The 15,068-nt window shown below is 43.6% G+C and overlaps 1 protein-coding gene across 3 annotated transcripts in view; it reads right to left on the reverse strand.

Moving 5' to 3' along the window:
- The window catches only part of slc37a4a (solute carrier family 37 member 4a), a 65,989-nt gene extending 58,361 nt beyond the window's left edge, over window positions 1–7,628 (reverse strand). For 2 of the 3 annotated variants that reach the window (XM_072283831.1, XM_072283830.1), the window contains exon 1: window positions 7,296–7,628. In XM_072283831.1, coding sequence (XP_072139932.1) covers window positions 7,296–7,437 — 142 coding nt within the window. In that variant the 5' untranslated portion in view covers window positions 7,438–7,628. The remainder of the gene's footprint in view (window positions 1–7,295) is intronic. The other variant, XM_072283829.1, reaches the window with a different exon arrangement.
- Between the last annotated feature and the right edge of the window lie 7,440 nt (window positions 7,629–15,068).

Consider the following 15,068-nt stretch of genomic DNA (forward strand, 5'->3'; position numbering starts at 1 on the left):
TGTCCCTGATCAGACCATGATCCTCTAAATGCCTATAGATCCTATCTCTAAGAGTCTTTTCCAACAGCTTTCCCACCACAGACCTAAGGCTCACTGGTCTATAATTACCCAGACTATCCCTACTACCTTTTTTGAACAAGGGAACAACATTCGCCTCCCTCCAATCCTCCAGTACCATTCCCGTGGATAACGAGGACATAAAGGTCCTAGCCAGAGGCTCAGCAATCTCTTCTCTCGCCTCGTGGAGCAGCCTTGGGGAATATACCGTCAGGCCCCGGGGACTTATCTGTCCTAATGTATTTTAACAACTCCAACACCTCCTCTCCCTTAATATCAGCATGCTCCAGAACATCAACCTCACTCATATTGTCCTCACCATCATCAAGTTCCCTCTCATTGGTGAATACCGAAGAGAAGTATTCATTGAGGACCTCACTCACTTCCACAGCCTCCAGGCACATCTTCCCACCTTTATCTCTAATCGGTCCTACCTTCACTCCTGTCATTCCCATCCTGGCCTATCCTCTTGATCTATGCCTTTTATCATCTCGCTCAACTTGTCCTCATAAGACATGCTCTCTAATCCAGGCAGCATCCTGGTAAATCTCCTCCGCACCCTCTCAAAATCTTTTGGAACATTTGGAAAGTCAAACCAGCTTACAGCTTATACTATGATAGGTTGAGCGAGCCAGGGTTTTTCTCTTTGAAGTGAAGGAGGATGCGAGGTGACTTGATAGAGGTGTACAAGATGATAAGAGGCAGACAAAAGTGGACAGCCAGAGACTTTTCCCAGAGTAGAACTGGCTAAAACTAGGGGGAAATAACTCTGGGGTGATGGGAGGAAAGGGAAGGGTGGAAGTCAAAGGTCTGTTTTATACACAAAGTGTTGGGTGAGCAGAATGCCCTGCTAGTGGTGGTGATAGAAGATGATACATTAGGGGCATTTAAAAAACACAGGTGACAGGAAAATGAAGGGTTATGTGGGAGGAGAGGATTAGATTGATCTTGGAGTGGGTTAAAAGGTCAGCACAACATTGTGGGCTGAAGGGCCTGAACTGTTCTATATTCTATGACCGGTAGAGCACCAGCAAGTGTCATGGTACAGGGACCCCAGGAGAACAAGTGCATAATTTGTTGAAAGTGGCATCATAGGTGGACAAGGTGGTGAAAAAGATATTTAGCACACCAGCCTACATCAGGCCGGGCACGGAGTATAGGAGTTGGAAGATCATGTGTCAGTTCTATGAAGTGAGGCCGTACTCGGAGTATTTGATAAAGTTTTGGTCACCCTGTTATAGTAAAGACGAGGTTAAACTGGAAATAGTACAGGAAAGATTTACGAGGATGTTGCCGGGACTAGAGGGCCTACAGGAGAGGCTTGCCAGGCTTGGCCTCTATTCACTGGAATGCAGGAGAATGAGGGGCAGCCTTAAAAAAGTGTTCAAAAATTATAACATAAGGTGGATGGTGAAAATCTTTTCCCCAGGATAGGGGAGTCCGCAACTAGGGAGCCAAGGTTCAGGGTGAGGGGGAAAGATTTGAGTGGGACCCAAGGGGCAACGTTTTCACACAGATAAGACCATAAGACATAGGAGCAGAGTGAGGCCATTCAGCCCATCGAGTCCATTCCACCATTTCATCATGGGTGATCCCAGATCCCATTCACCCCATACCCCTGCCCTCTCACCATATCCCTTGATGTCCCAACCAGTCAGGAATCTATCAACTTCTGCTTTAAATATACGCATGGAATTGGCCTCCACCGCAGCCTGTGGCAGAGAATTCCACAGATTCACAGGATCAGAATTATTATCACCGGCATGTGTCGTGAAATTTGTTAACTTGTCACCATTCTTTGGCAAAAAAAAAAATCCTCCTTACTTCTGTTCTAAAAGATCGCCTCTCAAATTTGAGCCTGTGCCTTCTATTTCAATGAGATCCCCACGCATTCTTCCAAATTAGACCATAAGACACAGGAGCAGAATTCGGCCATCTGGTCCATCGAGTCTGCTCCACCATTCAATCATGGCTGATCCTTTTTTCTATCTCCTCCTCAATTCCAGTGAGTACAGGCTGAAAGCTGCCAGACACTCCTCATATGTTAACCCCTTCATTCCCGGAATCATCCTCGTGAACTTCCTCTGGACTCTCTCCAATGACAACACATCTTTTCTGAGATATGGGGCCCAAAACTGTTGACAATACTCCAAGTGCAGCCTGACGAATGTCTTCGAAAGCTTTAACATTATCTCCTTCCTTTTATATTCTATTCCCCTTGAAATAAATGCCAACATTGCATTTGCCTTCTTTACCACAGACTCAACCTGTGAATTAACCTTCTGGGAGTCTTGCATGAGGACTCCTAAGTCCCTCTGCACCTCTGATGTTTGAACCTTCTCCCCATTTAGATAATAGTCTGCACTATTGTTCCATTTACCAAAATGCATTATCATACATTTCCAAACACTGTAATCCATCTGCCACTTTTTTGCCCATTCTTTCAATTTGTCTAGGTCCTGCTGCAATCGCATTGCTTCCTCAGTACTACCTACCCCTCCACCTATCTTCATATCATCCGCAAACTTTGCCACAAAACCACCAATTCCATTATCCAGCAGTCACTGGCAGCCAACCAGAAAAGGCCCCCTTCATTCCCACTCACTGCCCCCTGCCTGTCAGCCATTCCTCTATCCATGCCAGTATCTTTCCTGTAACACCATAGAATTTTATCTTGTTAAGCAGCCTCATGTGTAGCACCTTATCAAATGCCTTCTGAAAATACAAGTAAATGACATCTACAGTCTCTTCTTTGTCCACCCTGCTTCTTACTGCCTTGAAGAAGTAACATTTGTCAGGCAAGATTTCCCTTTACAGAAACCATGCTGATTTTGACTTATTTTATCATTAGTCTCTAAGTACCCTGAAACTTCATCGTTAACAATAGGCTCCAACACTTTCCCAACTACTGAGGTTAGGCTAACTGGCCTATAATTTCCTTTCTTTTGCCTGCCTCCCTTCTTAAAGAGTGGAGTGATATTTGCAATTTTCCAGTCCTCCGGGTCTGTGCCAGAATCAAGTGATTCTTGAAAGATCATGACCAATGCATCTGTTATCTCTTCAGCAACCTCTCTCAGCACTCTGGGATGTAGTCCATCTGGTCCAGGTGACTTATCCACCTTAAGACCTCTCAGTTTGCCTCGCACTTTTTCCTTTGTAATAGCAATGGCACTCACTCCTGCTCCCTGACACTCACGGATCTCTGGCATAGTGCTTGTGTCTTCCACAGTGAAGACGGATGCCAAGTACCCATTAACTTCATCTGCCATTTGTATGTCCCCCATCACTACCTCACCAGCATCATTTTCCAGTGGTCCAATATCAACTCTCACCTCCCTTTTATTCTTTATATACTGAAAAAACTTCTGGTATACTGCTTTATATTATAGGCCAGTTTGCCCTCATATTTCATCTCTTCTCTTATAGCTTCTTTAGTTGCCTTTTGTTGGATTTTCAAAACTTCCCAATCACTTTTGGTACGATATATGCCCTCTTCTTGGCTTTTATGCAGTCCTTAACTTTCCTTGTCAGCCACAGTTGCTTAGCCCTGCCATTTGCGAACAACTTCTTCTGTAGGATATATCTATCCGGCACCTTGTGAACTATTCCCAGAAACTTCAACCACCTCTGATCTGACGTCATCCCCTGGGCAAGCTCCCCTCTCACGCCTCTGTAATTCCCTTTAAATTCCCTTTATTCCATTGGGATATTGATACATGTAATTTATGCTTCTCCCTCTCAAATTGCAGAATGCATTGAATCATATTATGATTACTGCCTCCTAGGGGTTCCTTTATGTAAAGCTGACTAATAAAATCTGGGTTATTACACAACACTCAATCTAAGATAGCTTTTCCCCGAGTAGGCTCAAGCACAAGCTGCTCTAAAAAGCCATCCCGTAGGCATTCAACAAATTCCCTCTCCTGCAAAATGACACCAGCCTGGTTTTTCCCAATCTCCTTGCATACTGAAGACCCCATTACAATTGTGACATTACTCTTATTACATGCCCTTTCCAGATCCCTTTCCGATCTCAATCCCACATCTTGGCTACTATTTGGAGGCCTATATATATATATGCTTCTCGTAATGGTTTTTTCACCCATGCAGTTTCTGAACTCCACCCACAAAGGTTCAACATTCTCAGACCCTATGTTACCTCTTTCTAAAGATGTAATTCCATCTTTTACCAACAGAGACACATCACTGTCTATGCCTTCCTGCCTGTCCTTTCAATACATAGTCTATCCTTTGATGTTAAACTCCCAACTATGGCCTTCTTTCAGCCACGACTCAGTGATGCCCACAACGTCATACCGACCAACCTCTAATTGCACCACAAATTCATCCACCTTATTCCGAATGCTAAACACATTTAAATACAACATCTTCAGTCCTGCATTCTTCACCCTTATGAATTTTGCCTCTGTGGTACAATCGAACTCTCTGCTCTGTCTGCATTTATACTCAGTCATTGGCTTGTCCTTCCTTACATTCATGTTATACCCATCATCTACTTGTAAACCTGCTGGCTCATCCTCAGCTCTATCACACTGGTTCCCATCCCCCTGTCATGTTAGTTTAAACCACTCCCAACAGCTCTAGCAAACCTGCCCGCAAGGATATTGGTCCCTCTCAGATTCAAGTGCAACCCATCCCTTTTGTACAGGTCACACTTGTCCCAGAAGAGGTCCCAATGATCCAGAAATCTGAATCCCTGCCCTCCGCTCCAATTCTTCAGCCACACATTTATCTGCCACCTCATTCTATTCCTATCCTCACTGTCGCGTGGCACAGGCAGCAATCCTGAGATTACTACCCCTGAGATCCTGCTTTTCAGCTTCTTTTCCAAATCCCTGTATTCTTTTTTCAGGACCTCCTCCCTTTTTCTACCTGTGTCGTTGGCACCAATATGTACCACAACCTCTGGCTGCTCACCCTCTCTTCAGGATATTGTGGACGCATTCAGAAACATCACGGACCCAGGTATCTGGGAGGCAAACTATCATCCATGTTTCCTTTTCACGTTCCCACACCAGAGATGGGAATGAGTAGATGGAATGAGCTGCCAGAGGAAGTGGTTGAGGCAGGTACAATAGGGTCATTCAAGTAGCACTGGAGTGGAGCTTAGAGCCGTATGGGCTGTAGGCAGGGGCTATTTGGGTGGGACAATGAAATAGAGGAAAGGGGGTGGTTTATGGAGGAAATTCCAAAGCTTTATGTCTTGACAGATGCAAGCTGGTGATCAACGTAGACGGATTTAGCTTCAAGAAGAGTAAGAGCCCAGAATGAGAGGAGGGTGTTGATCTTGGGTTGGGGCACTGGGGAGAATTACAGAAAGAGGAAGAAGCGAGACCATGGAGGCTCCAAGTTCAAAGTAAATTTATCATCAAAGTATGTACTCTACCTGGTACCTTGAGATTCATTTTCTTGCAGGCATTCACAAGGTAAAAAAAGAAATGCAACAGAACTTTACGAAAAAAACTACGCATTAACAAAGACTGACAAACAACCAATATGCAAAAGAAGACATACTGTGCAAGTAAAAACAAGATCCTGAGAACGTGAGCTTTTTTAATCACGAGCTTGAGAATTTTAAAATCAATCTATCACCTACCCAGGTATGGGAAACAATAGAAAATAAGGAGGCACATCGGGGGAAAGAAAATGTAAAAATAAGAGGTTGAAGTGCAGAGGCAGTATGAGGTGAAGTGAGAGTGAAAATCGGGAGGGTACGTGTGCAAATGAGCGAGTGTGAGATGAAGTGAGAGTGAAAATCGGGAGGGTACATGTGCAAATGAGCGAGTGTGAGAATATGTGAGTGTGAGAGCACAATAGGTACAAGGACACACAGCAATGTTTAAACAAAAACAGGAAGAAGGCGGCATATGTTATCAGCTGTCTGTTAAATCAATTCTTAATTGCTGGGCATAAAGTCTACTGATTTAAAAACTGAAAAGATGTTCTCAGGTGCTAAATAATGCCTGATGTTAAACGAACCCATGTGCCTAAGTAACTAACAACCCTTACAAATTGTTACAAAAACACTGCTGCCGTTCGCATGATGATAAAATGATGAACTAACTTTTATGATTCATACTCGCAAACTACCTTTCATCAACTCATTCAGGGGGATGGAAAGCCACAGATTCAACGATGACACAGAGATGGGTGGACACTGTAGCTGTGTAGATGGAAGCAATTAATTGGAATGACTAACGTCGACCATTATAGCACAGTCCAGGCCCTTCAGCCCACAATGTTGTGCTGACCTTTTAACCTACTGCAAGATCAATCTAACAATTCCCTCTCACATAACCCTACAATTTTCTATCATCCATGTGCCTATCTAAGAGTTTCTTAAATGCCCCTGTTGTACTTGCCTCTACCATCATCCCGGCAGTGTGTTCCACACACCCAGCTGTATAAAGGACTTACCTCTGACATCTCCCCTGCACTATCTTCTAATCAACTTTACGTTATACCCACTTGTATTAGTTATTTCTGCCCTGGGGAAAAGTCGCTGGCTGCCCGCTTGACCTGTGCCTCTTCTCATCTTGTACGCCTCTATCAAGTCACTTCTCATCCTCACAAGGAAAGGAAGCCAGAATTGCCCTTTGCAGAGGACAGATTGTAATTACCAAATCTCAGATTTAGATTATTGTGCAGGTATTCTGACCTACAGGAAGGATATCAATAAGATTGAAAGGGTACAGAGAAAATTTACAAGGATGTTGTCAGGACTGGAGGTACTGAGTTATATGGAAAGGTTGAATAAGTTAGGACTTTATTCCTTGGAGCATAGAAGATTGAGAGGAGATTTGATAGAGGTGTACAAAATTGTGAGGGGTGTAGACAGGGTAAATACAAGTAGGGTTCTCCCCCTCTCAAGAGTTATAGGGAAAGGGTGAGTTGGTTGGAACTTTATTCTCCGGAGCATAGGAGAATGTTTCTCATATTCTGTATCTCATCCAAAGTAGGGAAGTGCACTTTAAACCACTACACTAATCAGTTCTGTTACATTCAGGAATCTATGAACATGGTCTCCCGAGTCCCCCCCCTTCACCTCCTCCCGAGTATAACCCATCACCTCTTCCCCAGAGGCTCAGCTCCTCCACCCTTTCTCCCGAGTCCTTCCACTCCTCTACCAGCTCTGCTCTTCACATCAGAGTCTCCATGTTCCAATGATCTCATACTGGACTCACCCATCCTCCATTTCCCTGCTGTTGCACACTTACCTAAGTCATCTTTTTCCAAGGTCACCTCCTCCATGACGGAGGGCATCACAAAGGAGAAGGTTTTTCTGTTGAAGTAATACAAGGTGTAGCCTACAAACATGGCTGTGAAGATGGTTATTCTATAGTAGCTGTAACCAGCCATCCTGCACAGACTTTGAAAGCCAGAAATGGAAGCTCCGAAGTAAGCGTCCCAAATAGAGATAAGGTATTTATCCAACAAACTAGTTTCTGTCTGAATAATTAGATCAAAACCGCTGACTTGACGTTTGATGATTCTAAGTAAAATACGTTTAGATTTAGAGAAGATGGGACAATTGAGATGAAACAGAAAAAAAAATCAAAAGCAAATTCCAGTGTCCTATTCCTCTCAATGATTTTCCTTTATTTTGCTGTGTTGTTGGATTTTGTAACAAGCTGTTGTTTGCTGTCCTGGCAAAACATTAACTGCAAGGGTCCAAGGGAGTGACGGAATTGTTACTGTGAAAGAAGAACAAAATGACTTCAGTTAAAAGCATTAAGAGGTGGTGAAAAATAAGAACTGATTAATGATTACACAAGGTCAATAGAGTTGATGTGGATGGTTTGAAAGTGCAGGGGCACGGAAAATCCAGCTTAATGGCAACGCTTTAACTTGCAGTATTTAACTTTACGCAATCTGTCCTTATCCACTATATCACAGTAACAACCTTACAGGGAAACAACAACACAATGCACAGCACTAGAAATTACATCACATCGCTACCGTTAGGAAGGAGGTACAGTAACACGAACAGACCCAGACACAGACAAAGACAACCCCGCCCCCCCGCCGGCATATGCCAGTGATATTAAACCTGATTCTGATTCTGATTAGGGCAGAAAAGAGCCACTTACAGAGAATATTGATGAACTTCCCTGAGCCATTCACGTCCATTTACTTAAAAAATCTTGAATAGTTTCAGTGAGACAGCTACAATAGACTTCCTGCAAACAGACTTACCTGAAGGTTCCTTCTTGAAACCACTACAAGGCTACTAAAACAAAATCTAACTATTGTCCCATTTGGGGCATCAAGGTTGTGTAGTAGTTAGCATGACACCATTTACATCATTTATTATTATATTGTAATTTGTCCTTTACTGTGCCTATTGTCTTGTTTATTAATTATTGTACTGCCCTGCACTGTTCTGTGCACTTTATGTAGTCCTGTGCAGGTCTGTAGTCTAGTGTAGTTTTTATGTTGTTTTACGTAGTCTAGTGTTGTCTCACGTAGTCTGGTGTAGTTTTGTGTTGTTTCATGTAGCACCATGGTCCTGGAGGAATGTTGTTTTGTATTTACTGTGTACTGTTCCAGCAGTTATGGTTGAAATGACAATAAAAGCAACTTGACTTGAGCTCAGGGTATTGAAGTTTGGAGTTCAATTCTGGTGCCATCTGTAGAGTTTGTATGTCCTCTCCGTGACTGCATGGGTTTCCTCCGGGTGCTCTGCACTTGCCCCACATTCCAAAGGCGTACCAGTTAGTAGGTTATTTGGTCATTATAAATTGTCCTGTGACTATGCTAAGATGGGTTGCTGGGCAGTGTGGCTTGTAGTGTAGAAGAGACCCATCTGACCCAACATCTCCAAAATAGATTTTAAACAAAAGTAACAGATAGACAGAGGGGGAGGGGTGGGGTGGGGCTAACTAGAATGGTTGATTAGATTAACTGCCTGGAAGAAGAAATTATTAAAAATAGTTTCTGGATTAAATGGTTTTGTGGCTAAGTTTGCGGATGACACCAAGAGAGGTGGAGGAGCAGGAAGTGTTGAAGAAACGGATAGGTTGCAGAGAGACTTGGTCGGTTTAGGAGAGTGGGCAAAGAAATGGCAGATGAGATACAATGTTGGGAAATGTGTGGTTGTACATTTTGGAAGAAATAATCGGGCAGATTATTATTTAAATGGGGAGAAAATTCAAAAATCAGAAGTGCAAGGGGACTTGGGAGTCTTCGTGCAGGATACCCTAAAGGTTAACCACCAGGTTGGATCGGCAGTAAGGAAAGCGAATGCTATGTTGGCATTCATTTCAAGAGGAATAGTGTATAAGAGTAAGGAGGTGTTGATGAGGCTCCATGGGGCACTGGTGAGACCTCATTTGGAATACTGTGTGCAGTTTTGGGCCCCCTGTCTTAGAAAGGATGTACTGATGTTGGAGAGAGTTCAGAGAAGATTTACGAGGATGATTCCTGGAATTCAGGGGCTAACATATGAGGACCGTTTGTTGGCTCTTGGACTGTATTCATTAGAGTATAGAAGAATGAGAGGGGATCTCATAGAAACGATTCAAATGTTGAAAGGGTTAGACAGAGTAGATGTGGAAAGGTTGTTTCCCTTGGTGGGTGAGTCCAGGACAAGAGGCCATAGTCTTAGAATTAGAGGGTACCCAGTTAAAACAGAGATGAGGAGAAATTTTTTAGCCAGAGGATCGTGGATTTATGGAATTCGTTGCCACATACAGCTGTGGAGGCCCGATCATTGAGGGTGTTTAAGGAGGAGATTGATAGGTATCTGATTAGTCAGGGTATCAAGGGATATGGGGAAAGAAACGGAAATTGGAACTAGATGGGAGAATAGTTTAGCTCATGGTGGAGTGGTGGAACAGACTCGATGGGCCAAATGGCCTGCTTCTGTTCCTTTGTCTTGTGATCTTGTGAATAGCACGACGTTTTGTTTTAATGGCCCTTTCCATAGCTTCCCTCAGCATGTCATTGAGACATTTACGGACTCAGAAACTGAAGAAACAAAAGCCAAGGAGGAGCAATTACTCACTCTTCCTTCAGTTAGTCCTGACGAAGGGTCTCGGCCTGAAACGTCGACTGTACCTCTTCCTAGAAATGCTGCCTGGCCTGCTGCGTTCACCAGCAACTTTGATGTGTGTTGCTTGAATTTCCAGCATCTGCAGAATTCCTGTTGTTTGTATTATCAGTATTATCAATGAAGGTACTGTCAGTATTTGACAAGGAGCTGGAAAAGTGCTGAGCTGTGGAAGGATCAGAAAACAGGGCAAGAACTTTATCAATTGCCAATTTATGTTCGTGAGCACAGGGTGAAGCATGAACTGCAAATGAGACAGATAGTTTTGAACCTCAAGTTTATATTTATTTATTTAGGGATACAGGTGGAACAGGCCCTTCCAGGTCACCGAGCCACTTTGCCCAGCAGCCCACTGATTTAACCCTAGCCTAATCACAGGACAATTAAATGACCAATTAAACTATTAACCACTACGTCTTTGGACTGTGGGAGAAAACGGGAGTGCCAGGAGGAAACGCACATGCTCACAGTAAGGAAGTACAAACTCTTTACAGATGGTGTCAGAAATGAAGTCCAAACTCCAATGCCTCAAGCTGTAAACATGTCATGCCAACCGCTGTGCTACAGCAGAGGCTGGAATGTAGAGACCAGCCATTCTGGCGGGGAATGATCTAAACAGCGACAGACTGCCGAGCTCTGAGATGTAGTCGAATGGGCATACAGTTTGCAAAATGTGCCATGCAGGTAAAGCATATCATTGGAAAAGCTAAGAGAAGATTGTGATTATTGAGAGGGCTGGTTACCTTTACTGACCAGACCACATCTGGAGTCCAGAATGCACTATTGTCATAGTCATACTTTATTAATCCTGAGGGAAATTGGTTTTCGTTACAGTTGCACCAACCAAGAATAGAGTATTGGTCTCTTAATTAAGGAAGCATATGAAAATATGTAGAAAGCAGTTTACTGGAGGAAGTTTACCGGACTAATACCTGGAATAAGACAGTTGTTTTACCGAGGAAAGGCTGGACAGACTTGGCTCATATCTGTAAAAAATACACACACCAAATGTTGGAGGAACTCAGCAGGTCAGGCAGCATCTAGGGAGGTTAAATGAACAGTCAATGTTTTGGGCTGAGCATGAGGTGCCAGGTGATAGGTGAATCGAGGTAGGAAGGTGGGGAGGGGGAGTAGTGAGCAGTTGGAATGGTGGGAGAGGCTGGGAGACAATAAGTGCAAGAGACAAGAATAGAATCTGACAGAAGAGGACAGTAGACCATGGAACAAAGGGAGAGGGGTGGGAAACTAGTGAGCAGTCGGAAAGTGTGGGTGAACAACAGGTCACATGGGTGGGTAAAGGGGAAAAGAACGCGTAAAGGGGCCAGAGGAATAAGGGAAAGAAAAGGTGGGGGGGAGAACCCGAGAAGAGACGCTGCCAGAAATTACATAAATTAATGTTAATGCCATTAGGTTAGAGTTCATCAAGATGGAATATGAGGTATTGTTCCTCTAATCTGTACTTATCCTCAGCAGGGAAGGCCATGTACAGACATGTCAGGGTGGTTAAACTGCATACTGTATCTATGGGAATTTAGAAGAGCAAAAGAGCCTTGAGTGAATCACACAAGATTCTTTGGAACTCTCTTCCTCAAGTATTGAGGAGACACAGGTGACTGCAGATGCTGCATTCTGAAAACAAAAGGACATCAATGATCAGGTCAAGACCCTGATGCTGCTTAACCCCTTGAGTACTTCCAGTGGTTTAATCTTTGGCAACTGAAACATAGAAACATAGAAAACCTACAGCAGAATACAGGCCCCTCGGCCCTCAAAGTTGTGCCGAACATGTCCCTACCTTAGAAATTACGAGGCTTAACTATAGTCCACTATTTTCCTAAGCTCCATGTACCTATCCAAAAGTCTCTTAAAAGACCCTATCATATCTGCCTCCACCACTGTCACCGGCAGCCCATTCCACTCACTCACCACTCTCTGAGTAAAAAAACTTACCCTTGATATCTCCTCTGTACCTACTTCCAAGCACCTTAAACCTGTGCCCTCTTGTGGCAGCCATTTCAGCTCTGGGAAAAAGCCTCTGACTATCCACACGATCAATGCCTCTCATCATCTTATACACCTCTATCAGGTCACCTCTCATTCCTCCGTCACTCCAAGGAGAAAAGGCCGAGTTCACTCAACCTGTTTTCATAAGGCATGCTCCCCAATCCAGGCAACATCCTTGTAAATGTCCTCTGCACCCTTTCTATGGCTTCCACATCCTTCCTGTAGTGAGGTGACCAGAACTGAGCACAGTACTCCAAGTGGGGTCTGACCAGGGTCCTATATAGCTGCAACATTACCTCTTGGCTCCTAAATTCAATTCCACAATTAATGAAGGCCAATACACCATATGCCTTCTTAACCACACCCTGTGCAGCTGCTTTGAGAGTCCTCTGGACTCGGACCCCAAGATCCCTCTGATCCTCCACACTGCCAAGAGTCTTACCATTAATACTATAATTCTGCCATCATATTTGACCTATCAAAATAAACCACTTCACACTTACCTGGGTTGAACTCCATCTGCCACTTCTTAGCCCCGTTTTGTATCCTATCAATGTCCCGCTGTGACCTCTGACAGCCCTCCACACAATCCACAACACCCCCAACCTTTGTGTCATCAGCAAATTTACTAACCCATCCCTCCACTTCCTCATCCAGGTCATCTTTAAAAATCACCAAGAGTAAGGGTCCCAGAACAGACCCCTGAGGCACACCACTGGTCACCGGCCTCCATGCAGAATATGACCTGTCTACAACCACTCTTCACCTTCTGTGGGCAGGCCAGTTCTGGACCCACAAAACAATGTCCCCTTGGATCCCATGCCTCCTTACTTTCTCAATATGCCTTGCATGGGGTACCTTATCAAATGCCTTGCTGAAATCCATATACACTACATCTACAGCTCTTCCTTCATCAATGTGTTTAGTCACATCCTCACAAAATTCAATCAGGCTCGTAAGGCACGACAAAGCCATGCTGACTATTCCTAATCATATTATACCTCTCCAAATTACTTCTTAGACAAAGGTCAATAGATTCTTGATAGCAATTAACCTAAATGTTACCCAAGACATTCAGGAATCTGGACATCAGCAATGATCTTGATAAGTTGGTGGAACAGGTTTGAGAGGCAAAATCACCCAGTCCTGTTCCTTATTTCTTTCCTGTTCTGACGAAGGTCCAGGATCTGAATTCTCTTTTCCACAGATGCTGCTTGATCCGATGTGTTTCCAGCAGTTTTTGTTTTACTTTCCAATCTCCAGCATCTGCAGATTTTTTTTTTGGATTTTCATTGGTATTCTAGAGTCAGTTTAACTTTCCAGATAAACATTGAAAGAGATATTCCATGTTATAAAATAAAAGGTAGACAGTTCAATTCTTTGACCCAGAGTGGCGCTGGAATGCAGCAGTTAGCATAACGCAATTACAGTGCCCAAAACCTGAGTTCAATTCCACCACTGTCTGTAAGAAGTTTGTACATTCTCCCCATGACCATGTGGGTTTCCTCTCTCAGTCCATAAACATACAGATCAGTTCATTAATTAATCACATGGATGTAATTGGCTGGTAAGCCCCTGTGAAGGGTCTCAGCCCAAAATGTTGACTCTTTACTCTCCTCCATAGATGCTGCCTGACTTACTGAGTTACTTCAGTGTTTCATGTGTGTGTTCAAAATTTCCAGCATCTGCAGAATTTCTTGTGTTTGACTTTTAGGTTAATTTGCCAGCATGCTCACTATATTCTTCATGGGACAGACAGTCTGTACCTGTGCTGTACAAGAGAATTCAAAATCACACTTGACAACAGTGATTACACTTCAAAAGTACTTTGCAGGATGCAAGTCCCTGTATGAAAGCAAGCCTTTTTACACAGCCACACTTGCTTTCAAAGTTGGGATTATCACTGGGGTCCAAAACAAGTAAACAGTCAATGTTTCGGGCTGAGACCTTTCGTCAGTCTTGATGAAGGGTTTCAGCATGAAATATTGACTGTACATTTTTCCATAGATGCTGCCTGGCCTGCTGAGTTCCTCCAGCATTTTGTGTGTGTTGACTGTATACAAGAGGTGTGTAATGCAGGATATCGCAGACAGAAACACAAACACAGTGCTGGTAATTGAATCAAATCCAATCCGACCCCATTCTCATACATGGCACATCAAAACTATAAATTTTATAACAAGAGTAGCAGTAATAGAGATGTCAAGAATTGAGAGGGATAGATAAGGAGGATAGTAATACTCTTTTCTTCAGGGTAGGGGAGTCCAAAACTAGGGGCTATAGGCTTAAGGTCAATGAGGGAAGATTTAAAAGAGAACTGACCTAGACGATGGTAAATATATGGAATGAGAATAGTATTATTTAAGAAGCACTTGTACGAGTACATAGTTGGGCAAGGCTTCAAGGAATTTTGGCCAAAAGCAGGAAATTGGGATCAGCTGGGTGGGCAACATGCATGGAAGGGACTTGTTAAGCTGAAAGATTTATGTTGCTCTATGGCTGTAAACCTGGCTTGCTGGACGGACGCAGGAGGTAATGCTAGAGAGGTGACCAGTGGTGTGCCACAGGCATCGCTGCTGAGTCTCCTGTTATTTGTCATTTATACCAATGATTTGGATGAGAATCTAAGTTGCATGATTAGTAATTTGTGGATGACACCACAATTGGTGGTGTTGTGGATGGTTATTGGGTTGCAACAAGGTCTAGATGGGCAAGGTGATGGGATGTAACTCAGAAAAGTGCAAAGATGTACTGTAGAATGTTAAACTGGGGCAGTGAATGATGGGGTCCAGGAAAGTGTTGTAGAACAGAGGAACTGAGGAGTAAAAGTAAGTGATGGCACACTCCATGTATGGTATGTTTGCCTTCCTTGGACAGGGCAATGAGTTGGGACAGCATTTGCCAGTTGTACAGACTGCACCTGGAGTATTGTGTG

This window comes from Mobula birostris, chromosome 20, assembly GCF_030028105.1.
Source record: "Mobula birostris isolate sMobBir1 chromosome 20, sMobBir1.hap1, whole genome shotgun sequence".
Classification (NCBI taxonomy): Eukaryota; Metazoa; Chordata; class Chondrichthyes; order Myliobatiformes; family Myliobatidae; genus Mobula; species Mobula birostris.